We start from the raw sequence: 12,956 nt of genomic DNA on the forward strand, positions 1-12,956 counted from the left end.
AGGAAGGAAGGAAGGAAGGAAGGAAGGAAGGAAGGAAGGAAGGAAGGAAGATACATATGCTCTTGTTGATGCAAGGCTCTGTTCCAACACTTCCCTGGTTGGTATTCTGTCAAACAACCTGCATATTATTAAACCTCTCCAGGAAGTATAAAGTTAAACTTTAGATATTTACTGTACACATTAACAGGACATATTCCACAGCTTTATAATAAATCTGTATAACCACATATGGTTGGGTAGGTTGTAAATATCATATGTAAAAAGCAATAAAAATCTAGCACGTAGCATGCATTTAGATTTATTCTTTTTCTTTTTAAGTATTCTGCCTTTTCAAAATACTCTGGTTTAATACTCTGTTTTAGACAATCCAATGGAGCTAATTCATATACTAAGCTTATAAGATTGAAAGGCAACCTGGGAGAAGCATACTGTACAAATCCTCATGATTCAACAAACACGAGTTCCTTCAATTAGACACAGGGTTGTCAAACTGCTGGCCCACAGGCTGGTTGCATCATACGGAGGCCGCAACCTCCCCAGCTCTAGCAATGCAAAAAAAGTCACGATACGTCACGCCACATCACATGACACAGCAAGTTTGACACCCGTGAATTAGAGGTATAAGGGAATACCTTAACGACCCTGTGAATTAAAAGAGAGTGAGGGAAGGAAAGCGGAGAGAGAGAGCTTAAGTTTTTCAGCAAGTAACAAGGATCTGAATTTTACGAAACTTTGTGCCTTCCACAGAAGAAATCAATCTCTGGGGGGGGGGGTTTGTTTGCCACTTATTAAATAATACCCCATGGATATCCAAATCATTCCAATGGGTGATGAAAGCCTCAAAGGAAATCTTTCTATCCTTTTACCATACAAAACTGAACAGCATATTTGTTCCTGCCACAATATGAAAATACAGCTTCTACACTAGTCCTTCTATACAAATGGATTAAAAATATTAAAGTGTTTTTAAAATAGCTTTTGAGCTATAACATATCTACTTGTGCAGTCTTGGAGAAAACAGGTTTGGAGTTTGGAATTTAATAGCTCAGATGCCTTTGGTTTTGTTTTTTTTAATGAGGCTGGAGAAAAACACAAGATGTCATCTGGTCATGTAATGAAACCTCTGCAGGCAGACAACCAAGTTCAGAGAGCACCAAGGACCCCACAGTTCAACTCTAAGCAGCCCATAGAGGAAAACAGCTTGCACATGCTGTCTGATTTAGCAGAAAAGGAATGAGCCAGTAGCACCTGTGATAAGAGTGGCTTTCACAACTTCACCTTCTTGAGGAACTTGTTATTATTACTAATAAAAAAGCTGTTATTATGAAGCAGAGTTACTTCTGAAACAGAGATTTAAAACAACCATTTTGCCTTGCAGACTTTTGTCATTCAATAGAACATCAATATTTGTTTTTATTACAGGATTGATAGGTATTATCTTCCAAGAGCAGATCTAGAATAGTACAACATAGGTAATTCACCTCACTAAGATCTTTCTTCCTATTGGTCTTTTTCCCTCCCATTCCATTCTCTCTCCTGCCCCGGCAATGGCTTCTTTTGCTTTACAAAGGTTTCTTGCTGGCATGTTGTCTTTGTCACTCCTTGCCCAGCAGAGAAACCTCATGGCAGGGCAGTCTGACCTGGCCTTCCTCCTCAGCCACCTCCTTCTTTTCCCCTCAGGCAGCCCCAGCCTCCTAACCTTCCTCCCCTGACAAGCCTTACCTTCCACAACCTTGCAAGAGAGCCAGTGCCACTACAGAAGCCATGCCAACCACAAAGCACAACAGCAGGCAAGAGTGCCTGGAGGACAAGAAGCCTGGGCTACCAACTTCATGAACTGGTCCACAGGCCCCACTTCTGCTGAAACAGGTGTTGAGGTAGGTGGTGAGCCTGCTATTTATTGTGAGACTGGTCCTCTTCCTGAGGGCTTCCTGTGGCCCAGCATATGCACCCATGCAGTGTTTAGCACTCTGGTCTTGGACAAGGTCCTTAGCATCTACAAAATATTGTTACAGGCTACACAAAATGGAGGCTATAATGGAGCTGTAAATTGGCCACTGCATATTGGCCACTTAGCAGGCAGCATTTTTCATTAATCAAGCAAGACAGGGTAGTGATTCTGGGTGAGTACCAAATTTGGTTCTTGATGGAGTAGTACTATCCTCTGGAGTACCAGGCTCACAACTTGAGCCTGGTATCCTGGATTCATGGCTTCTTCTGGAAGAGCTGTTGTAGTAGCTGCAGCAGGAGGCAATAGAGAAGGTAACCAATGTGCTTATTGTCTTACAACTGGATTATTGTAGTTCAATATACATGCGGTTCCTCTTAAAGACCGTCTGGAAACGTTATCTGCTGCAAGATTCAATGTCTGAATAAACATACAAATGGGGCAGTTGTGTTATGACCATGTAACAACACTGCTACAGGAGTTCCACTTGTTGCCTGCATGTTTCTAGGTACAATTCAAAATCTGGTGATCTCCTATAGAATCTTAAAAACTTAGGGCTTGTGCATCTGCAAGATTATTTCCCTAATAGCTTCTGCCTGCCCAATCCAAGAAAGAATCTCTGCTGAAGATCCCCTCCTACTTTGAGGTGCAGTGGGAGAGATCACAGAAACAGGCATTTGCTTACAGAAATTTCCCACCTTTGGAACAGCTTGCTTCATTGTCACCTATTGTACCCTTTTGGTCATAATTCTGTCAAACATCTTCCAAAATATATTTTAAAGAAACCATGAAAGCCTCCTGTAGTTTCTGCAATGGTCATTTAGCAGTTTTGATGGATTACAGTTTGATGGATTACAGTTTTGATTATTGTCAAAGGTTGGTATCTGAAGATAATGTTTCAAGGATCAGAAGTAAAAAAAATAGGTCCCAATTTTTCTCTTCCAACAAAAGGAGTAAAATTATAATGATGCCCAGATTTGGACTAACTAAAAACTGTTGTTCTGCTTAGAACTCTGTTAAGAGAGAAGGAGCTAGTTAAATTGGCTCTTCTTTCAACTTCTTGTTCATCTTTATCTCCAACAATGTACTTTAATATCTTCTCATCATCTCTTTTCCAAGCAACTTCCATATCATCTTTACATAACATTTTCCAATCACTCTGGAATTAATCTGTTCCTGCAGCCATTCTACTTTTGCTCTGATTTCTTTGACTTCTATCCTTTTCTTTTAGGTGTGTTTTTCCAAGATCCATTCTTGATACTACCAAAACATAGGTGGCACCTTATTTAAAACCTCCTATTTCCCTTATATACTTCATTAATGTTCTTAATTTTTCGTAATGTATCCAAAACAAACATACCTTTTTCTAAATTGATTTTGATCAGACGGTTACCATAGTCTTATCCATGCTAAATGGAATAGTCCCTGGAAACAATAAGGTCAATTTTGTCACATGTTGGTCAGTATGGCATAGAGCATCATGCTATTCTATGTAAGCTATCTATTCTATATGATCTATCACCTAAAGGTAACCTTGCCAACTAGCATATTATTGCCCATACCCTATTGACTAGGATGTACATGCAGTGTATTAACACACCTAACCACAAATTAATACTATGCTTTTAAAACAAGATAAAATAGCATGGGTTTCTTCCTTTTTCCAGTGGCATAATACCATAACGTATCTTAGCAAAGCAAACTTGTCATCATGTTTCATTTTCTAATATCTTCTTACCTATACTGCATGTCTCTAACAACAACCAGATTGATGACAGCCTACTTGCCTTGAAAGTTTACTTTCAGTTTTATAACTGTCTTTCTCAGTCAATGCACCCTTTTTAAAAACTCCAAGTCTGCTTTTCAAGGAAAAAAATAATTTATTTTCACTATGGCTGTTAATGATGGAACATTTGACTCAATTATCTGTTATTCAGCAAAAGTCCCATGAAAGAAAAAAAAGAGTGGTTAGACATCTGTGTGACCTCACTTTTACCAGAAAGAGTATGTTTTCTGGAGAAAACTTGTATACAGAGAAAGATTCAGTTGAACTAACATGCTTATGCATTATTTGCTCAGTTGTCCCAGGGAATCAGCAGTATTTGGACTGTGATAGCAATGCAGGGGTGGAGGGAAAAAATCCTTTCTCTTGGTACCATTTTTCTGATTGAAAAGGGGAGTCCCAAAGTTGTGATTTTAATTTAGATTGTAATAATAATTCAAACTTGGAATTGTTTCTAGTAGGGGGACAATGGAAGCAAAAGCATAAATTCTGGGAAACTTATTGGAAAGAAGACAAGTTAATGCAAGCCAGCAAAAAGAAAGAAAAATAAAAGAAAAAATAATACCCATAGCTTATTTTTTTTAATTTTTTAAATATTGTAATAAAACAAAATAAAAAATGCCAAATGCCTATAAAGTTGTCAATCATCTCAGCATGTTGCCCTCATTGTCATATAATGGATGATTGGAATAGGCTGTTTTTATTGATGAATCAGACAGAATGCAGCTGATAGGTTTGTCTTTCTGTACAATTTGCCTAAGCAAAATACTAAAATTTATTAATAATGAAATGTTAAAATTTAGAGAAGGACTCTGAAATGCCTTTAGAGGTGACTATCTTATGAATATTAATAAATTCAGGGTTTCCCAAAACTAAATAACGTCTGAATCAAAGTATCCATATGTTACAAAATTTTCAAAGATCAAGAGGATTTTCAAAACAAATTATTTAGAAGAAATGATATAAACTAACAGAACAAGTCAATGTACATCTGTTCAAAAATCCCTCTAAGTATTAAATCAATGTAGGAGATGACCAGGCTCAGAGGGATCAAATGCGTCATCAGTCTTGAGACTTTTTGCGCCCATAAGAGACCTAAGTCCAGTCCACCTTGAATTCTGTGGTCTTTTATCAACTGCCAATTTCCTTTGACTGTTAGTAGTTCAGATTCTGTAGAGAGTGTTAGCATGCAACAAGCCTATATATTTATTTAAACTGCCTGGACTCCTGATTTCCTGTGCTTGACGCTCAGGTAAGCAGGCTATGTCTTGCATGCTTTTTTAGATCTTTAATTCATTCATTACAGAATCAATTTTTTAACTATAGGCCAATTTATTAATTACAATTTCATGTATTCAAATAAACTGAGCTTTCTGTCTGAATTTAACTAGTAATGGAAATGTAATATGAGATGGATGGATAGAAGGAAAAAAAGACTCTGTTAATTTGCAAACTGTGTTTGGGTCCACAGTATAAAGTTGAAACCCACTGAATTCTAAACTATAATTCTGTCCCTATTCTGCTGGAGTATGGAAAGTTGCAATACAACCCTGGAGGGGAAATCTGTACTTTGGGCAAAGAAAGCTGTATAAGTACACCTAAATGTTTCAGTTGTGGACATTATCTAAAAATGTGTCCTTGGAAAACAGAAATATTTATTTCTACTTTATCACCTTCTTCCATGGATAGATCCGGTTAATATGTGTCACTCACATAATTTTTATATATCTCTGTCAGCCTTCTCTTACCGTAAGCAAGGGAGCCTAACCATAGTAGTCTTACCTTGTGGGTCCCTAATCTGGTTGCCTTTGATGCACCATTTCTAGTCCTGCCTGGAATACCTTTATCAATAGAAGAGATTATTTGTAGCTCAGGGTTAAACTGTGGGGTCCTTGGTGCTCTCTGAAGTTGGCTGTTTTCTTGCAGACTTTTCATTACCAAACTAGGTAACATCATTAGTGCTAGAAGGGAATGGGGTTTGCTCTATTTTTATATATTAATGGCTTGCCCTGTCAGTGTTGGTGGGAGTGGTGCTGTTGGTACCTTGATGAGCCTGTTGTTTATTATTAGCTTGTTTGTCTAAGTTGGTAATTCTTGATTGGGATATTGTTTACTTCTTGATTGTAGGTCTAGTGTTACTCTTGATGTTAATCTTTGCTTATTTGATATTGATTGCTGGTGAGCAGATGTTTTGGTCTTTTTTATTGTCTCCTGAATAATGAAAATGTTAATTACCTCTCTGTGCCTGTTGATGGCTAATTTGTCTGAGTGCTAGGCTTTGAGGTATTCTCTAGCATTTTTGCACTTTGCTTGGTTTAGGAATGCTCATGGTTTCCCAGTTGAAAATATGGTTAAATCTGTCCGTGTGTTGTAAAATTGAGAAATTTTCATCTTGTCTTCTGTTCATTGGTGTGCTTGGATGCGCTCTGCTAATCTTTTGTCCTAAATAGTGGCTGTTATGGTCCTTACATTGCATATTGTAGATCTCCTGTTTTTTCTCCTGGGGTTGCTGGTCTTTTGTTTTACTTAGGATGTTTTGGAGGGTTGTAGTTGGTTTGTGTGCTGCAGTGGATGCCATGTGGTTGTAATAGTCTGTTGCCAGTTTCTGAGATGTTTTTGATGTATGACAATGTTATGGCTTTCACAGCTTGTGTTGGTTGTGCTGTAGTGGGTTGAGTGGTCAGGCACTTTTTGATAAAATTGCATGGATATCTTTCTTAAGCTTCTGTGATCAGAAATGTATGTTATATTCCATGTTCCCCTTGAAGACATAAGGCTATCTTTCTGTTCTTTGCAGAGTTTCATGCCACGGAGGTTATGTGATTTTCTTCAATCAATGCAACAGATGATTTGCCTCAATGAAGCAGTTCTTGAGGTCTTGCAGCCTTTTTCTTGACTTTTGTCTCTCTCTTTCAGGCTTTCACACAGGGGCAGAAACTTTTTTTAGGTAAGGTGGTAAGCAATGCAGTGGATGTCTTTGCTATTAGAAGCAAGTAGATTCCTTGCTTCACAAAGCAGCTCTAAGGGGGTGCTTTCCTTCACAAAGCAAAACATTTGAGCAGCTCCATTAAGGAATGATACATTGATCCAGAAAGCATCCGCTTTTCCCTCAAAATCTGTCACAGGGAAAGATTTTAGTTACGTTAACTACCAGGAGGTAGGCATTACAAGATCAGTTTCATCCTATTTGGAGTTCGTCACATATAGGTAACCAGAGGTTATTCTATGGCAGTGATGGTGAACCTTTTAGAGACTGAGTGCCCAAACTGCAGCCCAAAACCCACTTATTTATCGACGGGTGCCAGGTGGGCGTGACCCCTGGGTGGGCGTGGCTGTGGTGGTCATGGCAAACTGGGTGGGTGTGGCCAAGGTAGGCATGGTTACCTCGATGTTGCTTCTGGGGAGGGATGTCTGTGGGGGCCAGGCAGGGTTGGGGGAGATCCAGGGGGTCTCTGGCAGGTGGGGCGGTGGGCAGGAGGCTTGTCCTGCAGGGTGAAGCAAGGCAAGGCAAGGCAGGGCGGGGGTGCCATTGTCGCAGGGCAAGGTGACGCAGGGGCCGGGGTGGCTGCTGCCTGATACCATCAACCCCTACACACAGAGGCCAGTGAGTGCATGGGGGCCGACAGTGTCCATCAGCAGCCACAGCCTGCCGGCCCCTCAACCGGCGCACTCTGGGGCTCCGCAGCCCGCCGCTAGCAGTTCAGAGAAGCCGCCTCTGAGGAGGTGAGCATGCGAGGCCAGGAGGGATGGGACGGGGGGGAGGAAACCAGCCATGCTGGGATGCATCTGGCCACGTGGGACCTCGGCGAGTTAGCGGGCGGCTAGTTGAAGAGGGACAATTTCCATCTCCGGGGCATGGCACGCATGCCCACAGAGAGGGCTCTGAGTGCCGCCTCTGGCACGCGTGCCATAGGTTCGCCACCACTGTTCTATGGGGTTCCACTTTTATACAGGGAATGTAAGTTGTTTTCTCTACCAGGAAATATTTTGGAATTCTGTTCCACATTATGACTTTGAAAACATATGTTCATGGAGCCATGAACATAGGTTTGATGATTAAAAACAGATATTTAACAGTATGTTAACCCAACTAAAACCTGAATGGTTCAGGGTGGCATAAAAAAGCCAACAACAACAACAACAACAACAACAACAACAACAACAACAATAATAATAATAATAATAAAAATAAAAATAAAAATAAAAAACAAAGACTAAATATCTATCTTTGGTAGATTCCTGGGAGGGATGATTACATTGGGGGAGGAAATATTGCACATGCTCAACATATTCTCTCCATTGGCACCATCAGTGAGAGCAGAATATTTGCTAGCCAGCAATAGCAACAAGAGTAATGAAAGCATATCACTACGTTGGCAAGACTTTATGCCAAGACAGCAGGTGCTGAGTTATATTAAAAACCCCTAGTGAAAAAAGGCATGTATTTAGGTTTTATACTGGATCATCTGACCATTTTTTTTTAAATTCTCATGCTGCTCACTTGCTTATCTCTTGCCTTTTGTAACATTACTTTTATGGGGGGAGGTTTTTGTTCTTTTGATGAGTTCTGGACTACTTGAAAGCTTGTATATACTTTGGTCTCATTTTGGCTGAGTCTAATAAAAGTGTTATCCAGTTGTGCATTTTGAATCCAATATTGTAACTTGGTCCCATATTGCTGCAGGGGTGGGAGCTTTACTTTTTGGAACCAATTTCACTACAAGTAGCACAATACAGTATTGCTGTGGCGTGTCTACATGGACTCAGCAGTTTTACCTGCCTTTAGAGCAGGGGTCCTCAACCTTGGCAACTTTAAGACTTGTGGACTTCAACTCCCAGAATTCCTCAGCCAGCAAAGCTGGCTGAGGAATTCTGGGAGTTGAAGTCCACAAGTCTTAAAGTTGCCAAGGTTGAGGACCCCTGCTTTAGAGGATGCTGTCAGCTCACTGCTTGAGGTACTGATATGCCCTTTCCTTATCTGGGGAGAATGGGCTTGTTGAGTGCACATAACCTTACTTTTTCACACCGCAGACAATGCATTGCATGGAAATGTAAGCCCAGAACCTCTCCTTCTTGAAGTGAAGAGCAGAATTGGATAGTGATAGTTTTGGGCAAAGAAATAAGAGGAGGAAATGAGGCTGACCCTGTTTATCTTCTGCTGGTCTAATGAGGTAATCCATACGCACCCTGGACATGCCCTGCAAAGGAATGTGTCCTTGTAACCACATGTTAGAACTCAGGGCTATGAGAAAACACAAAAATGAGTAAAGGATTAAATAAACCCTCCCCTGCTGTTTTTCAATGAAAATTGTCCTCTCCTGAAATTACTTTTTAAAATAAGAAGCAGCCTTGAGGAATTAAACACCCACACTTACATTTAAGATACTGTACGGTCATTTAATGCCAAAAGGATGCCTTCCATTTTAATTGAGGAAAAAGTTGCCACAATCATGAGATGACTGGAAAACCCAGGGTTAGATCCCTGAAAGACCCTCGAACAGGCTGAAGTAACATCCACCCACCAATAACTGAAGCCCGTTTTATGAAAAACACTTCCAGCTCTGCTAATCAAGATCTCCTTGCATGAAGTTTAGGGCCATATGGATGCCATTTGGAGCAAGCAGTGAGAATGTACAGGTCAGCTTGCACTTTAGTGTCTGTCTATCCATCTGTTTTCACATTACTTGCAAATTATAGAATCCTCCAGACCCAAATGATCATAAATCAGTACTATGAGCATGTACGCTTTTACCATCTGTCATAAAACAATGAATTAAATTCAGGGCTGTCAAAATAATGCTGCAGCAGATTTGCCTTCTTCTGAGCAGAAGGAATACAAAGCTCCATCTCATTGCCATAATTTATGGCCTCCCTGGGAGATGTGGGCGATTAGGGCTTGGCCCACCAACACACAGAAAAACAGTAGGAACTCCAGTAACTCCAAATGGAAATCTTGGGTCAAATTTATCAAACCAATCAGAGGGAAATCTATTTCTGTTTGGAAAAGGAGGAGATATATTGCATGTTTAGTGTACGAGGAGAGCCTTGGAACATTTGGCTATTCGGTATTTGTGAGTTTTGGAATTTCTAGCTTAAATAGTATCACCAAAGGGCCATGTGATGTATTAGACATGGGCACCTTTTTTAGCCAAATAAAATATACAACTGCAAGCAAAGAGGTTTTTCAATGTTAACAACAACATATTTGTGCAAATGATGTAACTGAAAATTTTCTAGGTAGGACTTTAAAAAAGCAGAGCCTTCGTACTGGAAAAATATACCGGCTGAAAATGAATGTTAAAAAAAGATTTTTTTTTCTTTTAAAAAAGTTTCTGAATATATTGTAGGCAAACATAGTGCATTTAACTTCACCAGTAAAGGAAATGCATACTAACCCTTAAAATAATGTACTTAAACTGCAAAGTTTACAACCAAGTTAAAATGCTTTCCCCCCCCCAATTTTGTTTAAAATTAAATAGCAAAGCATGGAAGGAATATGCAGTATATTACTACTTAAACCAATAATGTAAGTTAGTGTTTTTAACTTCCACTGATTTAAAATCTGAGAATATAATCTAACTTTACAATGTTTAATTTAGATAGGAGCATGTTCTAGGAAGGAAAATTTCAAGAAATCTACGTTGCTCATTCACATCTGATGAATTATTTTGTATTTTCTGTGGAACTTTTTTTTTAGGGCATACAATTAGTTTGCTTTAGGGCATACAATTAGGTTGTCTAAAATGCTAAATTTATTATGAAAGTCCTCTTCTGAGGTTAAGTGTATAATGAGATAAATAAGAGAAGCAGGACGCTTAATTCTGGACTAGATGGTCTTAGATGGGGATTTTCTTTAAAGGGTAGCAAGCATTTTTTTTCTCTCCATAATAGGATAAGCCAATTCTCCTGCATCTGAGAACATTTTGGGTCATTTAACTGAGTGGAGCCTTAGATATCCACCTCAAAGTCTTGTTCTGGGGATGCCACTGGTCAAGAAAGTTATCTTAGGAGTGGCAACCAGAATCCAGAAAGTTGGTTACACAGTTGAAAGGTGCTTTCATAAATGAATGAGTTAATGAATGATGGACTTTTTATCCCTGAATTGAGAGTGTAAAGAAGAACACACCCAACAAGCTGGAACAGAATACAGAATAATGGATTTATCTTTCAAGAAGTCAGATTCCTGTTGAATTTTAGAAAAAAAAATTCTCAAGTATCAAAGTAGTTATGAGAGTGAAACATTAGCTCTGTTTTATGAGATATGTTGAAATAAATTGGACAGTCATCTGTCATGAACAAACTTGGGTTCCTGCATGAAGTAGGGAGTTTGGATTCCAAGGCTTCCCCCAACAATAGTATTCCAGGATTTTAAGATATAAGATATAATATGCTAGTGATTAGTTAAAAAATTCTTTTCTGCTCTTCATTAACTGTCCACTGAAATTTTATCAATAACTGTAGAGCCTTTCAAGGGTTCCCTGGTATACAAATAAAAATCTACTGATGCAAGGACAAAGCAAATATCATTGTACCACAGTTGTATAATCATAGTTTCTCATTGTCATAATCAGAGCAATATAGCATAGTAAATGCATATTATTATTTTATTTCTCACCTTTATTTTGTACATAATGCTCCAGACTCCTATTTTCTCCAACAACCCTGTAAAGTGAGCTGGGCAGAGAAGAGTGACTATCCTAAAGTCATGCAGGTAGCTAAATCAGTGATTATTTCAATTATACATTACATTCAATATATCAGGAATTGGATTCAAGTCTATTTCACTGATATTCTAAAAAAATAGTGAACTACAAATGCTAACACTGGATTCAAAATCTGTTGAATAATGAAATTTACTTATCAGTAGTTATTTTGTTATAAAGGAGGCCTACCTCATAACAACTTTTTGAGCACACCAAACCACTTCAGATATCTCAAAAATCCAGAGACTCTGAAGGAATCATCAGTTCATCAACCATTTTTTTTCTTTATTAAAACAGTTATCAACAACTTAAATATTGAGCAAAGTATCTACACCATATAAACGTCCCTAAACTCCAGAGGGCACTGCATAAACTCCCTAAGGCAGGTTTTGAGGGCAGATACAAAAAGGTTTCCATGTACCACAGTGGAGATTGTGCCATAATGGAGAAGGGTCTATCAAAACCATAGTTCATGCTCTACTATATAGTATTTTTATAAGGCTACAAGGGCCCATCCTATTACCACCCTATTTGACAAAGTACAGAGATTCTGATTTGATTTATATACAGTTGTTTTTATCAGCCCAGTATGATCCGTTTCCACGAATATAGCCAAATTCTGTTATCCCCATCTGTAAAACCAGACACACCTTGATCACATCAATGATCTAGTTACGAGCTGGGTTTTTTTTTATTATTCCATCTGCTGTTGATTGTTGTATTCTGGCCATAATAAAGATATGTATGTAGTTTATACATTAGTCTTGCTCTGCTTGCAGTACCCATTATTTTAATTCCCCGTGATAACAAAGGCAACACTTAGTCAAGGTGCAGATATGTTGATGTAGAGCATATTAAAATGGCAGATGATGTTTGCCAAAAAGGCTGGCAGTTAACCTGCTGGTATTGCTTCCTTCAACAAGATGTGTAAAGGAAGCACATCTGTGTGTGAGACCTCAGAGCCACTCTTGCATGTAGTTCCTTGGACTGCAATAGCAGGATTAGTTAAAATCAGTAATAAAAGAAGGAGTATGTGAGCCAAGAAAGGCTCATCTAAAGCTCTTAGCCAAAGCACTCCATCAGCATTAGGTACACATTCATCACATCCCACTATGAACTGGCCAAATACCTTTTTCAGCCACCTTCTCCTTCTCTCCCTTGGGCAGCTCCAGCCTCCCAACCCTTCTTCCCTGGCCATGTTTTAGTTCCCCTGAAGAGAACTGTGCTACTGTAGAAGCAGCAGAGCGTGAGATGGAAGGGCTTTCCTGGAGTGTTGTGACGCTTGGCATAAGAGGTCTTGGGGCGCTGACATGCTCAGCAAGATGGCTTTGATGGGCAAAATCATCAGCACACAAACTATCATTGCAGGCCATAGAAAATAACTTAGAGGGGGTATATACCATGAGTTTGAGATCCCTGCACTTGCTTTATACTCTGAACACAAATCTTAATAATTAATGTAATTATATTTATAAAATTGATATTACATGCTCCACTCAATTCAAATAGTTTGGATTTTCTT

The 12,956-nt window shown here is 39.1% G+C and overlaps 1 protein-coding gene across 1 annotated transcript in view; it reads right to left on the bottom strand.

The window, feature by feature from the left end:
• Positions 1-6,674: 6,674 nt before the first annotated feature.
• Positions 6,675-12,956, bottom strand: part of PAX1 (paired box 1) — a 116,922-nt gene continuing 110,640 nt past the window's right edge. The window contains exons 5-6 of the mRNA XM_015827002.1: positions 8,875-8,973; positions 6,675-6,847 (exon numbers count right to left, since the gene is read on the bottom strand). Coding sequence (XP_015682488.1) covers positions 6,675-6,847; positions 8,875-8,973 — 272 coding nt within the window. The remainder of the gene's footprint in view (positions 6,848-8,874; positions 8,974-12,956) is intronic.

This window comes from Protobothrops mucrosquamatus, unplaced genomic scaffold, assembly GCF_001527695.2.
Source record: "Protobothrops mucrosquamatus isolate PMUCROS unplaced genomic scaffold, P.Mucros_1.0 scaffold_213, whole genome shotgun sequence".
Lineage (NCBI taxonomy): Eukaryota > Metazoa > Chordata > Lepidosauria > Squamata > Viperidae > Protobothrops > Protobothrops mucrosquamatus.